Below are 17,251 nucleotides of genomic sequence, written 5' to 3'. Positions count from 1 at the left end.
ATCCCAGTTCCTACACCCTCCTGTCTTCCCGTTCCCCCCACCAACCCCCATTCCATCCCCTTTCTGCTCCCCAGGGAGGATGAGGCCTTCCATGGGGAGTCTTCAAGTCTGTCATATCATTTGGAACAGGGCCCAGACCCTCCCCCATGTGTCCAGGCAGGAGTATCCCTCTATGTGGAATGGTCCATTCGTATACTAGTGATAAATACTGATCTACTACCAGAGACCCCATAGACTGCCCCAGAGACCCCATAGTCCTCCCAACTAACACCACGTTCAGGGAATCTGGGCCGGTCCCATGCTAGTTTTCCAGCTATCAGCTTTTACATGGGCACTGAGGACCTGAATTTAGGTTCTTGTGTTTGCACAGGAAGTCCTTTACCTAATAAACCATCTCCTAGCCTTTTTTCTTTTCTTTTTTTTTTTTTTTTAAATCATTAAAGTTTACAAGAGAAAGAACATTTTAAAAATAATGGAGGAGTCCTTTGAGGAATCAGATGATAGGCCTTAGAAAAGAAATCTCTTCTTCATCCTCCTCTTCTTCTTTTCATTAAAATTAGGACACCGGAGGGAGAAAATGATACAAAATCTTTTGAAGCTCACACTTTAGCCTTGCATAAAACTCAGTATCTTCTAGCAAATAAACAAGTTAACAATTCCAATCTTAAGTCTATCCAAAGTAAACACTGGAAAACTAAGCACTTAGGCAGAACTAATGTGTATGCATAAAGAAAAGAAAAGTCAGAAGCATTCCAGTGATTCAAAAATTGTGAATATAAAAAATAAAAATTTTAAGGATATATTTTAAGTATGCTTTTATCACGTCTTGACTTTGTAATGATTTCCTTATCTGCATTAAAATGTTTTCAGAAGACACACTTTATGACAGTCTTAGACAGTTCAGTTTTTATCTCCCCCCTTTCTCCCCTCCCCCCTCTGTTTGAGACACATCTCAGGTAGCCCAGGCTAGCCTCAAACTCCCTTCCTCCTGTCTGTACAAGAATACAGTAATTACAGTGCATGCTACAGTGCCTGGGCTGTATTTCTTTTATAATGATGCAGTCTTTTGATCAGGTTTATGCTTAAATCCAATGCATGGAAAACAAGACAGGTATCCTGACCTTTGGAGAACCATGGGCTGGTCTATTCCTGACCATTATAATGAAATGTAAAATCAAACATTAAAAGAATTCTAAAAACAAATATTTTGGTCTAGGCATGAAGACCCACTTTATCTAAGCAGATTTCCTTTCTTCCCATTATCATCCAAGAACACTGCAAATCACTCTACTTCCAAAAAGATCCTGCTCTAATACAGAAATTAGTGTTTATAATCATCATTCTCATGGAGTCCAAAGAACAATTCAATTCCAGGAGTCAATTCTGAATGAGAAACAATCTCCATCTGTGAAAACACTTTAAATGGCCACTCTTTTTTTCTTTTTTTTGACAAGTCAACAAAGAGCAAACAACAAAATTATCAGCAGTGCTTTGATATTCTTACTGCTATTTTCCATAATCTCAGCAGCCAACCAAATTCTAACTAGATAAAATGCTTCCAAGAAACTATAAAATAGGGGAATGGCTCAGCAGTTAAGAGTGCTTACTGCTCTTCCAGAGGACCTGGGTTCAATTCTAATAACCCAGATCCAGGGGATCTACAATCTCTGGTTGCCAAGGGCACTCACATGTTCATAAGCACACATAAATACATACATGCAATTAAAAACAAAATAAAGCCAGGCATGGTGGCACATGTCTTACTCTCAGCACTAAGGAGGTGGGGCAGGCAGATCTCTTTGCGTTCAAAGCCAACCTAGTGAGTTCCAGGATTGCCAAGGCTGTAGAGTGAGACCCTGCCTACAATAATAATAATGGCAATTATTTTTTAAAACTCAAAATAAATATTTCATGGAAAAAAAACTTAATACTCTGGAATCTAATACACAAAGAACAATTGCTAATCGATACAGTTCTTAAAAGATACAGTAAGATTACTTACTTCCATTGGTAGTGCTACTTAAACTCATTACTCAGTTGAAGATGACCTTGAATCTCTGGTCCTTCTGGCTCCACCTCCTAAGTGCTGGTATTACAGGATGGTATCTCCAAACCCAGCAGCAACAGGGGCTCTTTTTAAATCTTTAGTGACTGGCTCAAGGAGACTGACCTTCTCCCAGAAAAGTACATTCACATACATTTGTGCATACACTGCTCAGTAGATAGCCTAGTCAGCCACCTTGAAATGACCTTAAAGAACCACTGCTTTGTCTACACAGCGGTTCTAAAGTCAACAAGCACTTTCACCCCCTAGATAGTTACAGCTCCTCTTTTAGGGTTGAGGAAACTGAGGCAGGTTGGATGGCTTGGCTAGCATAGACAGTCAGTAGTAATCAGGGGTAGGAGGAGCATGGAATCACTGGATTACTCATTTAGAATTCCACTGCTGTTAGAGAAAGGATACTGCCTGATCCTACCTGGCAAATATAGAGCAGAATTGTGTTTGAGAATATATATATATAATTGACTTGAGGGGCAAGAGACATAGCCTACAGAACAGTGACTCAAACAATGTATTTAAAACTATTTTCGCAGGCCTACCATCCACACAGTGGTTCACAACTCCAGTTCCAAGGGATCCAGGATCTTTTTCTGACCTCTTAGTACAACAGACACACACTTGTTACTCACAATTGTGTATATAAATCATTCATACACACAAAATAAAAGACATAACACCAAAGCGTTCTTTTAAAATACTTTTCTCAGGGAGATACAGGTTAAGGAATTCAGAAAACTATGAGTAGGAGAGATAGCTCAGCAGCTGAGAGCACTAGCTACTCTTTCAGAGAACCACAGTTCAATTCCCAGCACCCACAGGAGCGTTCACAATCTGTGAATCCAGTTCCCAGCATCCAATGTTCTCTTTTGACATCTCTGGGTACTTGCACCCACATGGTACACACACATAGAAAATCACTCAGACACATAAAATAATAAAATAAATAAATCACTGGGTGGTGGCAGTGCATGCCTTTAATCCCAGCACTCAGAAGGCAGAAGCAGGCATATCTCTGTGAGTTCGAGGCCAGCCTGGTCTACAGAGCAAGTTCTAGGTAGAACAGCCAGAGCTACATAGAGAAACCCTGTCTTGGGGTGGGGGGAATCTTAAAAACAAACAAACAACAACAACAACAACAAAAATGAAATGCAGAATACTGCATAAATCATAAAACACACAAACCCCTCTGCTTCCACTACTCTTTAAATCCTGACAACTAGTATAGAAAACATATAAGCACGTAAGTATTATATCATATAGGAGATAAATTTAGGGGCCCAAGAGAAAATCATCTTTATTTGACATAGGACAAGATAGAAAACAGAACATTTTTCTATTATATATATCTGTGTATTTGCTATTCTTAAAATATTAGTCAAAATTAGAGGTGTGCCTTATAAGAAAACTAAGTACAAAGCAAGAGGTCAACAAAAATATCTTAGCTTGAACTTAAGCAATTGCAGGTAAGTATTAGTAAAATTTGACTCAGAGCAAAGTACTTGATGAAGGGTAAGAATTCCTAAAATAAACACAGGGAGCATGCTGTTGATACAGCACCATGATGGGTACATGTCTGACATACATGATGCCATGGATAAATAACAGCAAGCAAACCACTATTACATGACTACATACCATAAAGTTATAAGGCATGTATGTCACTGCTAAAAGGCAAAATCTACATTAATAGATTAGCTACTAAAAACACTTTTCTGTTAGTATTAAGTGTGAAATTGGGAATTCAGGTATCTGTTTTCATTATTATACAGTTTCACACAAGTAGAACATCTCCAATTTGTTTCCACCTATCTATCACTGAACCAACACAGTTAAACAGAGCAGGACACATTTCTGTAGCACAGCAAACTGGCCTGCTTCCCAATAACAGCAGCATATTAAACTCTTACCAAATGCTAAGCACTTTCTAAGCATCTTATATATGAACTCCCTTCATCTTTCTCCATCCTCAGATGACAGTACGGGGGCTTAATGAAGATAAATAGGTCTCTGAGGTTAACAACGACAGTGGAGCCTACATACTAATAGGCATGTGACTCCTGGGCTACATCACGTCTATTCTAGGGTATTTTATTTTAATACTTTCAAGTACAATTCCTGAATTCCATCTTTCCACCCTACTAGCACCATTCACCCCAATAATAAAGTGTTTGAAGAAGTCATCAATACCTCCACATCTACTGGGATTAAAATTCACTTATAGTTTTATATCTAGGCAAGAGAAAGGGGGGAGGGAGAGAAGAGAGGGAGGAAAGAAGCAAGGGAGGTGTAATGGAAGCATAAATCTCCAAAACATTTAAGTCATTTTGTTTTGATGCTCATTCTAAGCACAATAAAAACAAACAAAAAACCCTTAACATTACCCTCCTTTGACAGAAAGTATCTTCAACCTCCCACATACTAGTGAATTTCTTCAACTAAAGTTGAAACTTAAAAAAAATTAGTTCATTGTTTTGTTATTTACATTTAATGGTTATTTTAAAGATACAAACAAAAAAATCTGGAATCTAGAAATATGAGGATTCATATGGTCATAGAACTGTATGAAGAAGCAAATAACACTTTCCATGTAACTTTGTAAAGCCACCAAACAAGACAAAACAAAAATGGAAATCCCAGTCACTGTGGAAGGGAAACAACAGTAAATATGCAGACATAGACTTACCATAGTACAGCTCACACATATCCTTGCAACATTTACATTTTGGCAATACCATTTATAGCAGCAATATTTAGAACGTAGCATAGCATGATCACTCTCAAAATTTATTTTGATAAATTAGGATTAAATTGTCTTTTAAAACCTAATGGATTCCTTGACACCATGAACATACACATAGAAGGTCTTTCTGAGAAGCCGCTATACTTCCTCAGATCTGTTATAAAATACAGAATGCCATCCAGGTCAAAAACTCCAAGACATTTACACAGCAACCAAGTGGCAACAACCACTTCAGATACAAGCATCGCTAATATATAGGTAGAAGACTACTTTGATGGCTCTTTCAGCACTAAAGACAAGTTCTAAGTTAATTTTTGTCAGAACCTTACCAGAAACAGAAAGAAAAATAAAGACAAACAAGAATATCTCCACAATAGGACCTTCAAGATACTCTAGATGAACCTGGAATTCTTAGAGAAGTGCACACATGTCTGTTTGAACAGAGTATCAACCTTAATTGTTAAGAGGGTATTACCACTATTACAGCAAGATACATGTGTGCTTACAACAGAAGACCTTATTCTCACTCTACCCAGAAAGACTTCATAATCAGCAAGACAGCCAACAGTCTACTTGGTAGGAGGAAACAGTGAAGAACACCTCCTCTGAAAAAAAGGTCAATATACAGTGAGTGATGTAATACAGTGTCACCTACCCAACTTTAGACAGTTCCCCCAAATCCTGAAATGACTAAGTTATTACTTTATCCAAACACCATCACCATCATAAGGGATAATATGCATCTATTAATGGATTTAAAATGCTAATACATCGGGATGTGATGATGCATGCCTTTAATCCCAGTACTCGGGAGGCAGAGGCTGACAGATCTCTAATGAGTTCGAGATCAGCCTGGTTTACACAGTGAGTTCCAGGCCAGCCAGGGCTACACATTGAGATTAAAATTAAAATATAAATAATCATATAATAAATTTGAATGTCTCAAAACTTCAAATATTAAAACATATTTTAATATATTTATTAAAATTAAATCAAGAATAATTTAAATATTTATCAAAATTAAAATATAATCACATAATAGATTTAAATGATAATATAAATTATAAACTTCAACTTAATTTAACTTCTAGTAGTGTTAAACTATAGAAAAATATCTTTACCTCAGTATCTAAAACTTGAAGTGAGAAAAGCACAGAAACAGAAGAATAGTTGGTTATCAAAGTACAACACCAGATCTCATGTAGTAGTTGGAAAGATCAATCTTACGTGACAGGTTGAGCATCTGCCTCTGGAGGCTCAGCAGCACACTGAAGACATGGCTCTAAGTGTTCTGACCCCCTAGTATAGTTGTAATTGTGTTGCTATTGTACAAAGGAGAGAACTAATTGGGTTACTGCTGGAAAAAGTAGCTTGGAAAAGGGAGGCAGTCAAGAATAAACTGAAGTGTTCCTTCCATAAGACAGCTGGACCATCGGAGACCACCATATCCTCACTGAAGGAAGCTTGCTTTCCTACACAGGGAAATCACACTTTCTTAAGATTCTACTAGACTATCCCAAGCAAAGTGTCAATGTGCAGTGACACTTGGGGAGGTCCCGTAGCTCACTTACCTCCAGGGGCTGCATCCTGCTCTTCCCCTTCAGGAAATGCAACCTGGCTTGGCAGACTATTCCTGGACCGAGTGACCGTCTCTAACTGGGAAGCGCGGCCCAGTAAGGACAGCTCGTCTAGCACCTCTCCCTCTTTGGCCTCGAGATCTGACTTTGAAGTGGTTAGGGGCTTTATGGTCTCAGGTGCCAGCAGCCGGTTTGCATCATTCAAACAGGCCACAGTGCCACTATCCAAGCTCAGCACCCGAGCCCTCGTCTTGGCACTATTTGTGCTGGAAGTCCTACGAGTGGCCCTCTTTTTGGCAGTTCCCTCAGGGCCTGGATGCGCTCTGTGTGTGTGGTCTGAGTCTGTGGCCCGGTCCTTATGGCCATGTTTGGGCCTGAGGGCACTGTATTTGCCCTCAGGGGACTGGCACGAATGAGACGTGGCGCTGGAGGAGCTGTCACTGCTGAACTGATGAGCAGAGTGAACACTTGGTGCTCTGCTCAAGTCACTTTGATCACTAGAGTCCTCGTCATGACAAAACACAGCACTGTGAGGCTTGCTTCCAGAGACTCCTCGAAAGGAAACATAGTCCCTGTGGCGACTGGAGTCAAAGCTACTGGCCCGTTTCTTTCCTGCACGCCTTCTGCCTGGCTTGTGGGCAGAGCTTGTCCGGTGGATTACGTTGGAGGACTTGGGTCGGACATCGCCTTCCTTCTGCTTCCCACCACTGTCTTTACAAACTCTGGAGTCTGTGGAAACGCTGGGCACCTCACTCTGCTCCGCTCTGCTCTCTGCACTTTGCTCAGATGGCCTGTCCTCTGGGAGGGTAAACTCATTTGCATGGGGGTTTTTATTGGCATCTTCTGATGCAGAGCTGCTAGGAGCAACCGGGTCAGGTCCCTCCCCAGATGCTTGAGCATCGGGGTCCTCAGGAGGTCCGCCAGGCGTACTCCCCTCTGGGACAGTCTTGTCACTGCTAGTCCTATGGTCACCAGCGCCGTGGCTCCTCTCTTCTGCTGAGTCAGCACAGCACTTCTTCCTGGCACCCCTCTTGCCCACTTTAGGTGACCCCTCATGCTCAGACAAGATGCTCTCAATGTGAGTGGAGCTGGTCTGCTCGCTTTTATAGCTGCTCAGGGTGCTGTTGGTGTCCCTGTCAGTCCCACTGCAGTAGCTCTCTGTGGACCCGCTGCTCCGTGTGCTCAGGCTCCTCAGGCTGTCCACACTTTTGTCGGCATTCAGTGCTCTGCTCTTCCCACACTTGGTGGGTGGCTGAGAATTACTTTTTCTCAGGTCACCAGCGGGCTGAAATTCTGCAGGTGGACATGACTTTTCCACTAAGGACTCTCTGGACCCTGAGTGAGGCTTAGAAGAGTCTAGCTCCCTGACTGGATCTAACCCCCGTCTCTGCTGGTAAAGAGGAAAGTCATTCAGCGAGGCATCAGGAAAAGCCACGGCAGAGCTGGAAGTCCGAGGCACTCCTCGTGGCCGGTGTTCTTTCCTGTAAGAGTGTGAATGTAAAGGTACAAGAGAAGCTACTTCTGTGTCACAGGCACTGGACAGTGACTGATCAACGTGGTGGTGCTGGCTATGACTTGGCAGGCTCACTTTGTCACTGAAGTCCCTCGGTAAGTCCTGTCCACAAGAGGACAAGGAAGGCTGAATAGAGATGAAGGAGTCATTGGAGACCAGGCGGAAGAGCTTGCGATCAGTCGCCAAATCTGTTTCAAACACATTTGAAAATGTTAACACAGATGCATGGTCAGCTCCTCTACTGTCTGACAAAGGAAAGAATTCAAAACACACCGAAAATCAAGTCTAAGCAATTCTCAAGCAGTCCCCTGAACAAGCTGGCCAGTCATCCCAAAGAGCTGGTTTGTTTCAGACCTGCACAAAGAAACCATTCTAACTGATGGAATGAACTAAGCTTTCAAATCTTTTCAGTTCTTCAAAAGGTTTCAGAAAAAGTTCTGTTGTATCTGTCTGTGTGTGTGTTCCTCCCTCCTTTCCTTTTGGAACAGGGTCTCACTATTTAACCCAGCCTAGCCTTGAGCTTCACATCCTCCTGTCTCATTGTCCTAAGTCTGCAATTTCAGGTGAGTGCCACCACAGTTGGCTACAAGCTCTATTTCTAACTTACAAACAGGTAGCATTGAGTTGCCATTCTGAGCCTTTGTTTCTTCATCTAAAGGATGTGTTATCAACCGCATAAGTAGTAGGCAGGAAATAATACTATATATATGGTTATAGTTTTATGTGCGTGTGTGTACATGTATGTATATACATATATGTATATATAGATAGATAAAATAAAAATTAATGATAACTATCATTATTGTACCTTAGGAAGTACTTTAATTCTTTTGAAAAACTAATAGAATTATTTTACAAATAAACAAAAACTGAGAATGGAGCCTCTAAAAATCACAAGCTTGGCCACCTCAGTGATGCCAGGAGCCCGTTTAAAGATGGAAAGAAATGAGTGCCTCACAGTTATCCCCTGAGCTCCACATGAAAACCACACACACACACACACACACATATACATATACATATACATATATGTGTGTATATGTATGTATATTTTTTTAAATGGAGGCTCAAGGTTGGGTAGCAGGGGTCATGGGATGGATCTGGAAGGAATTGGGTTAATGTAGGATGAATGTGATCAAAATACATTGTATGGATTATGAAACTCTCAAAGAATAAAAATATATTAAAAAAAATCATCTGCAATATGTTCTAAGTCCTCAATTAGAATATGTTAAGAATCAACAACAATAAATAATAATCCTGCATTTTCTTTCATCACTGATGAAACAATTAAGACACCTGTTAAAAAATACATCTTTCTCTGTATTACAAGAGCATTCCTTAGTCTCCATTTAAGGCAGGAGCTACTGACTTTAATTATCATATATACATCATAAATAGAATTAGCAATATAAAAAGCTCGTCTATCTACTTAAAAGCTGGTTTTTAAAATATGCATTTTCAGAAAATAAAAAGAAAATCATTAATTTATGTGTAGTGACATGTGCCTATAATCTGAGCACTTTAGGAGACTGAGGCATCAAGATCATGAGTTTGAGGCCAGGCTGGGCTAAAAATACACAAAGCAACAAAAAAAATTATTGTAACTATGTAAGCAAACTGTAAGTCGGATTCTATTCACTTGAATCTCCATGATAAAAGCAAACACTCTCACCTAAGATTAAAGAAGAATGAAATTACTACACACATGTATATACTTTAAAAGAATCTAAATCTGGGGCCAGCCACACGGCTTACTGGTTAAAGGGTAGCCTGACCTGGGTCCCCAGAACTTGTGTAAAGGAGCAAGGAGAGAAATGACTCAACCAAGTGTCCTCTGACCTCAGTGTGTGCTCTATAACACACACACAGCACTTACTAAATCTCTTCTATGAAATGGGACTTTAAAATGCTAATAATGATCAGAGCTGGAGAGATAGCTGAGCGGTTAAGAGCACTGGCTGCTCTTCCAGAAGCCGCAGAGTCAACTCCCAGCACCCACACAGCAGCTCACATATCTGTAACTCCAGTTGCAGGGATCTGATACCATCTTCTGACCAGGCATGCAAGTGTCTGTGGGAACAGACACACATGCAGGAAAAACACACTTCCACATAAAATAATTTAATAAATACTGAACATTTTTAACATTAATGACCAAAATGAACCCTCCTCAAAGAACTGTGGGTTGGGGTACGGTGTGTGCTTGTGCACACATGGAGACAGGTGTCTTCCTCATCGGCTCTCCACCTTACTTGTTGAGACAGGGTCTCACTGAACCTGGCGCTCACTGACTGGTTAGCCTGACTGGACAGCAGGCTCCGGCAGTCTCTTTCCCCATTCCCCAGCCTGGGATTACAGATGTACACTGCCACATCCAATGTTTTTACATGGGGGCTGGGGGCTGAACTCAGGTCCTCTTATTTCCACAGCAAGCACTTACCGACTGATCTATCTCCCTAACCCCTAACTCTGAGAAAGAAAAAAAATTCTCACTCTCTAGTTAATTTACTTCTAGAAACTACTGCTAAAGAATAAAGCAAGTATGTGACTAAGGTCTTACCCCAAGGGTTTCCTTTTAGATGGTTACAAAGAGTCTTAAAACATAAAATCTTTAACAATGGCCAATAAAATGGCTGTGTAAATTATACAGTCTGCTGACAGTGTTATACGGAACTGAAAACATTTTTGAACATTATGCAATACCGTGAGAAAACATGGGGAAAGAGGCAGCAGTGCAAGGAGACTACCATTCCAGTTCTACAATTCATAAACAGTGCTGGGGTATGGGAACTACCATTTCAGTTCTACAATTCATAAACAGTGCTGGGGGTATGGGAACTACCATTCCAGTTCTACAATTCATAAACAGTGCTGGGGGTATGGGAACTACCATTCCAGTTCTACAATTCATAAACAGTGCTGGGGGTATGGGAACTACCATTCCAGTTCTACAATTCATAAACAGTGCTGGGGTATGGGAACTACCATTCCAGTTCTACAATTCATAAACAGTGCTGGGGTATGGGAACTACCATTCCAGTTCTACAATTCATAAACAGTGCTGGGGGTATGGGAACGGGTTTGAAGCGATCTACTGTGATTAGCCACAAAAAGGAATTACGTCCCATACATGCTGTAACATGATGATTGATAAATGAAAGAAGCTAGCACAGAAGCCGCACATCACAGAGTTTCATGCCTATGAAATATTCAGAACAGGCGAATGCAGATGGATACCCAGTGGCTATCAGGGAGGCTGAAGAAGCAAAGATGGGTGGCAGCAGCTGCAGGTCTCTTCTTTGGTGACAAAAAAGTTCTGATAACAGGAATGTAATCTGTGCATATACTAAAAAGTACTTAAACTAGGAGGGAGAGTATTATGGCATGAAAACTGCACCACAATGAAAAACAGGACACAAAGGTACACACCAAAAAAGCGAACAGAATGTCTCTGTGACAGAAGCATGAACTACTTTACTCCTCCTACTGAACTGTTTTTTGAAGTTAACAGCTACTGCACTAACATATAAACAAAGCACAGGACTGGGCTTCCTCTTGGACTGTCTTTATCAATGACACAAACATTATTTCTCTTCAAATCTATACTCCCCCTCTATCTTTCATTCCTTTTACTAGTTAATACCTTAGTCCTTTGCAAGAATTTAGTGAAAGAGTAATGTAGTCACAGTAGTTTATTTTTCTCCTCTGATTCTCTTGAATAGTTCTTTGGAGATTTTTGTTTTCTGATTTGTGGGCTGGAAATTGAGCAGATGGCCTTAACACACACATGTGCTAGGCAAGTACTCTACCACTGAGTCACATCCCCAGTCAACAGGTTCTAATATTACTCCTTAAAATCCCTTGTCAAGGTAAGCAGTATCTTCATTGCTGTTAACAATCAAGTCACACCCTCAAACCCCTTGGGTTCAGCCTTTCTCCATCATGCTGGCATTTGCAGGCTCAGAGTGCCTTTCAGCTCACCAGCTGTTTCTGTTTAGTCTAAACATCTTCAAGTCTACTGGCTCAAGTCATAGCCCTGGGATTTTTCAGTTTCCTACCTACACTTTCTCTTTGTAGATCTCTTTCAGTTTCCTGGCACCAGGATAGGCATTCAGAAACACCTGGGATCATTTTCTACATAGTCTGTCAGGCCTGACTGTGATGGGGATGAGCTATAATTGTGATCTTGGACAGAGAAGACATGAGTGAGACGAGGCAGGGAAACTGGCAAGAACTTCTCCTTAGAAGTGAAGAATCAGGGTGCACGCCACACTCTTGGTTCTACTAATAATGCTACTAATCTTAGAACGAAGTGAATGACATTTATCAACCAAATGCTGACTACTAAGCAACAGAAGCCAAGCCACTCCTAAATAGTATTTCAACCATTTAAACAATTGCCACTAGGTGGTGACAAACCACAGCAGGGACCGTGTAAACCCCAAGCCAGCTAACCCTGTAAAATCACCCTGTTAGTGTTTGTTTACCAACTTCAGAAGAATCCAAATCAGTGTGTGTTTTTCTACTGTTTTTGCCTTGCCTTTTGCTGCTGTTGTTGTTTTGTTTTGAGAAAGAGTCTCACTCTACAGTGGAGGTTGGCTTGGAACTCACTCTGCTGCCCCAGGTTGGCCTTAAATTCAAGGCAATACTCTCTCGTCTCACACTGCCAAGTTATAGGTATGAGTGAGTCACCATGCCCAGCTCTAATTCCGTATTTGAAGTGTTGGTTGGTTAGTTTGTATTTACACAAACATCTAACCTGACTTCTTCCTCCTCATGGCTTCTCTAAGGTCCCAAAGAATCACATACTAAATATGACCCAAACTCAACTCCCAACCTACTCTCCATGCTTTGAATCTAGAACACTCCTTTCAGTTAAGGGATACCCCATCTTCCCTGCTGTCCAACCCAAAATTGTCTGAAAAATCACCCACAAGTACTACAAAATCTTATACAGTAACACTAAAATCCACCAACATAGTATCATATTAGCACACACACACACACACACACACACACACACACACACACACACATACACACACACTCTATAAAAAAAGAAACCAGATCATTTCATTCTACCCCGACCCTTACAATGATCCTCCAAATAATCTCTCAATTTCAGCATCTACCACTTTGATCAGTCTTAAGTCAGAGCCACAATAGCAGCTCATCTTCTTAGGAATTAAAACATGTATCTTTAAAAATGACCTCAGAGATTTTATACAGCTCCACCCACCCCACCCCCCATGCATACCTCCAGCCACATTGCTTTTCAAACCCCACCTCTTACAAGTGCTGTTCCCATTGCATAGGAGGGGTTCTTTCCCTCTGTTTCTCTTTCTTTAGCTCTTTGCTCCAGGTAAAAACTACCACTTCCATTCTCCATCTACTTACTCTTATAATTGAGTCACAGTAATACAACTCCATCCTGAGAACACAGGAGACATAAGGGAGTGCAAACTGTTGTCTGTTCACTGATTATTCCCAATATTTAAAAAAGTGCTCTGCACATAATAACATTAAAATATCTGTTAAATGTATACAGAATGTGATGGGTTACATGATAAACAGCAAGTTAAAAAGCTATGTGAGGGTCTGGAGAGATGGCTCCTCCATTAACAGTGCTTTCTATTCTCAAAGAGGACCTGAGTTTGGTTCCCACCTACATCAGGTGACTCACAATCAACTTTTCACTCCAGCTCTGGGGAATGCAAGGCCTTTTTTCTGGCCTCTGTGGGTAACTGCACGTGTGTGCACTGGCACGCGCGTGCAAACACACACACACACACACACACACACACACACACACACACACACACACACAAAATAAATATTTTTCAAGAACTATTTTAAAGTAGTACAATAATGTGAATTTAGCTATGACTGTGGGTAAGTTTCCTTGGGTAAGTTTCCTGTAACTCCTCTTTAAGTCATAATACGATTATCTATAAAGCAAAAATGGCAACAGTGTTGATTTTAAATGTCTGAAGTGACAACTGAGTAAATGCATATAGAGAAAACTAACCCCAAGGCTGAGACAAGCCTAGGACGACAGAACAAAGCCTGGCCATGTTTGTAAAGGAAGGGTCAGTATGGCACAACTTAGAAATAGGTTAGGGATCCTTCCCCCTATAATCACATAATCACAGAGCTGGTTACCAACTGACCTCCTAATGACCTGCGAAGCTACCTAGGCCTTCACAAAAAATAAGCATGTAGACCCTAACCTAGACAACAGTCTATGCCAAGTGAATGCCAGACATCATTATCTATGTTACTCTGTACTCGGTACTACAATGAAAAAGCTGTATTTGTATAAAGCTCAGCCTGCCAGATTATCATTAGCAAACAAAACCCTTGTTCAGTGTTTTTTAGATATACAGTAAGATAATGAGATACATGACTCCCAAATGCAGACAGGCTCAGCCCTCTAAGACTATGACCTGGTTGTCAAGCCATTACAATGGTACAAGGTACAGAAATGGATACTACACTATGCAAAGTAACTGATTTACCTTTAACTCGAAAGAAAGGAAAAGTGATTCATACCATGCAGTATGTTTAGAGGCCCTCAGGTAGGGGGAATCCTCAAAAGCACATTAACAGTGACAAGGTATTACAATCCCAAAGAGGAGAGACAGTGATAAACTTCCAAGCACCAGCAACAGACTACATCTGTAAGAAATGAAGTCTGGTGGAGGTGGTGGGCAGAAAGGCACACCTTTAATCGCAGCACTCAGGAGGCAGAGGCAGGCGGGTCTCTGAGCTGGAGGACAAGCCTGATCCACAGAGGGAGCAGGGCAGCCAATGTTACATATTAAGGAGGAAAAGAGAAATGGAACAGCAGATCACTACTAAATGCTGCATTACTTCTATACCAGTAAATTATTCTATTTTATTGTTTCCTAAAAATAACCATAGCAGACTCAGGCATGATGGCCGATGCCCGTAATCCCAACACTCAGGAGGCAGAAGCAGGAGAATTACCTAAGATTTCAAGGCCAGTCTGAGCTACATAGTGAGTTACATGTCAGCCAGGGCTGTAGAGCAACAGAATGTGAAAATAATAATAATAATAATAATAATAATGATAATAATTAAAAAAAAAAGCACTTCTGTTAAAATGTGAGAATGGGGTACTGGAGAGATGACTCAGAGGTTAAGAGCACTGGCTGTTCTTCCAGAGGTCCTGAGTTTAACTCCCAGCAAGAGATGGTGCCTCACAACCATCTCTAATGAGATCTGGTGTCCTCTTCTGGCATGCAAGCATACAAGCAAGCAGACAGAACACTCATACTTTGAAAGAAAATGTGAGTAAGGTATTCCTCAAATTCACCATACATTACAAGGTGTGATGTCACCACAGAGCATACTCTTACCTTGTTCCTCACTTCCTTCTTTGCAAAGACTAGAGCTCTGGCCCAGACTTAAACTTATGTCGTCAGAAGTCTTAGCAGTGTCTGTGTCTCCTACAAAGTTAAGAGAAACACATGAGGACATAGCACTAAAGTAAACCACAGCAAAGAGCAGACACAGACAGGAGAACTACCGACGAGAGCAGCTGCTGCACACCTTTAATCCCAGCCCTCAGGAGGCAGAGGCAGGTGGGTCTCTAAAGTTTGAGGCCAGCCTGGCCTAAAGAGTGAGTTCTGGGACAGCCAGGGCTGTTACACAGAGAAACCTTGTCTTGAAAAAAATAAAAAATAAAAACAGAGTCTAATTAGAAATGCCAAATATCTTATAACAAACCTGAAATAAAGGAAATTCCTTCCCCAGGAAGGTTAGAAACTACAACACTGTAGAGCAAAACTGTGAATTTACTTGAGGCAGATGCACAGAAAGAGAAAATTTTCTCTTTTAATGTTTTAATTATGCTCACATTTAAAAAACTTCATGGCAAATTCTGTTTTTCACAAGTTGCACTCATACTTAGGAAAGCATGTCCTATTCTGCCAAAAAGGTTTCTTATAGATCAAAACTTGTAAACAATACAAATGTTCAAATATTTTTGTGATATTTAGATGATAAAAGGATAACACTATTTAAGTCAGGCAATTTAATAAGATCCTGTTATTTCCAGAAGCAATTCTTTCATTACATTAGAATGCTGTCTTTAATACAAAGATAGAGAAATGATAATCAGTCAGTCAATGCTCAGTTAGACTGTGTCTACCTTTAATAGTTGCTGCTGTTCCAAGTCGAGAGGACCCAGATCCAATCTGAAAGCAAGACAAGAAGGAAATAAAACTGATTAACACACCACCAATCCAAAGCACAAACTATCCACATCATCTTCTCTGGCGTGCTATCGCTCACTTTTACCCATATCTGAGAACACTTGTTGGGCACATTCCATCAGAGGCACACAGCTGTTTGCTGCAGTACACACTGATGAACCATCTGCATGCTCAGGATGGACGGATGGAGCCCCGGGCCCAAACATCTGCCACCTCAAGCAAATTGCACCATGTAGTTATTATCATTTTTACATTGCATCAAGGCATGTTTGTGTTATAAACTAAAGCAAAGCCACACACTGAATCCATGGGAAATAAACTTAAGACTTCGTAGGTCACATTACAATGAAATTTGAGGGAACAAAATATACAAATATACACGGAGAGCAAAATAAAACCTTACTATTCTTAGTTCTAAGACATGAAGTACTTTTTTATAGCCAATGAGAATATTTAAAAATAATAAAAAAAAAATCTAACCATCACAAAAAAAACGAATTCTTAGCACAAACTGTAATTAGAAACCTAAACTGTAACTGATGAGTCTTTAATGTTTATATTCAAGATGGCCTGACATTTCCCTAAACATTACACACATTATTTATATAACCATAAAAACCATATAAACAAATATCACAAATTCCACAACAGTAAGAAAACAAAATACAGCATGATTTTGTCAACTAAACCAACAAGCTTCAAAACTCTCTCAGTAAATCTGTTTTCAATGGATTCAAAACAGTTTTGCATACTCAGCACTGTAAACAAAACTTAACTCATACAATTCCTTACTTATTTTACTCAACCCTGTCCCTTTCATGGAGTCACTGTAGCAGCAGTATATGAGACACGAGCTTGGAGTATAGGTAATATGCCTCTGGCAGAGCACTGGAGATGTGTGCTACAATGTGTCTGTAACTGTCACTGAAAAGGCAAATAAAAAATTCTGCATACAAATACAAGCAAAACTAATAAACTCAATGCTGCCAATAAAACCAACCTTTGCAGAGCTGAGAGAGCACTGTCAGTAAAGTACTATGCAAACAGGAGGACCAGACTCTGGATCCCCAGCACCCACATCAACAGTGGTGGCCTCTGCAAGCCACTTGCACTGAC

General features: G+C 40.5%; 1 protein-coding gene across 5 annotated transcripts in view; it reads right to left on the bottom strand.

The window, feature by feature from the left end:
• Nucleotides 1–17,251, bottom strand: part of Pcnx1 (pecanex 1) — a 131,270-nt gene that overhangs the window by 74,697 nt on the left and 39,322 nt on the right. For all 5 annotated transcript variants that reach the window (XM_051196259.1, XM_051196261.1, XM_051196260.1 and 2 more), the window contains exons 4-6: nucleotides 16,072–16,117; nucleotides 15,278–15,367; nucleotides 6,374–8,080 (exon numbers count right to left, since the gene is read on the bottom strand). In XM_051196259.1, the coding sequence (XP_051052216.1) occupies nucleotides 6,374–8,080; nucleotides 15,278–15,367; nucleotides 16,072–16,117 (1,843 nt within the window). The remainder of the gene's footprint in view (nucleotides 1–6,373; nucleotides 8,081–15,277; nucleotides 15,368–16,071; nucleotides 16,118–17,251) is intronic.

The sequence above is a fragment of the Phodopus roborovskii genome, unplaced genomic scaffold (genome assembly GCF_943737965.1).
Source record: "Phodopus roborovskii unplaced genomic scaffold, PHOROB, whole genome shotgun sequence".
Taxonomy (NCBI): Eukaryota; Metazoa; Chordata; class Mammalia; order Rodentia; family Cricetidae; genus Phodopus; species Phodopus roborovskii.
The sequence above is the reverse complement of the archived record's forward strand: the minus strand, read 5'-3'. Positions and strand labels throughout refer to the sequence as shown.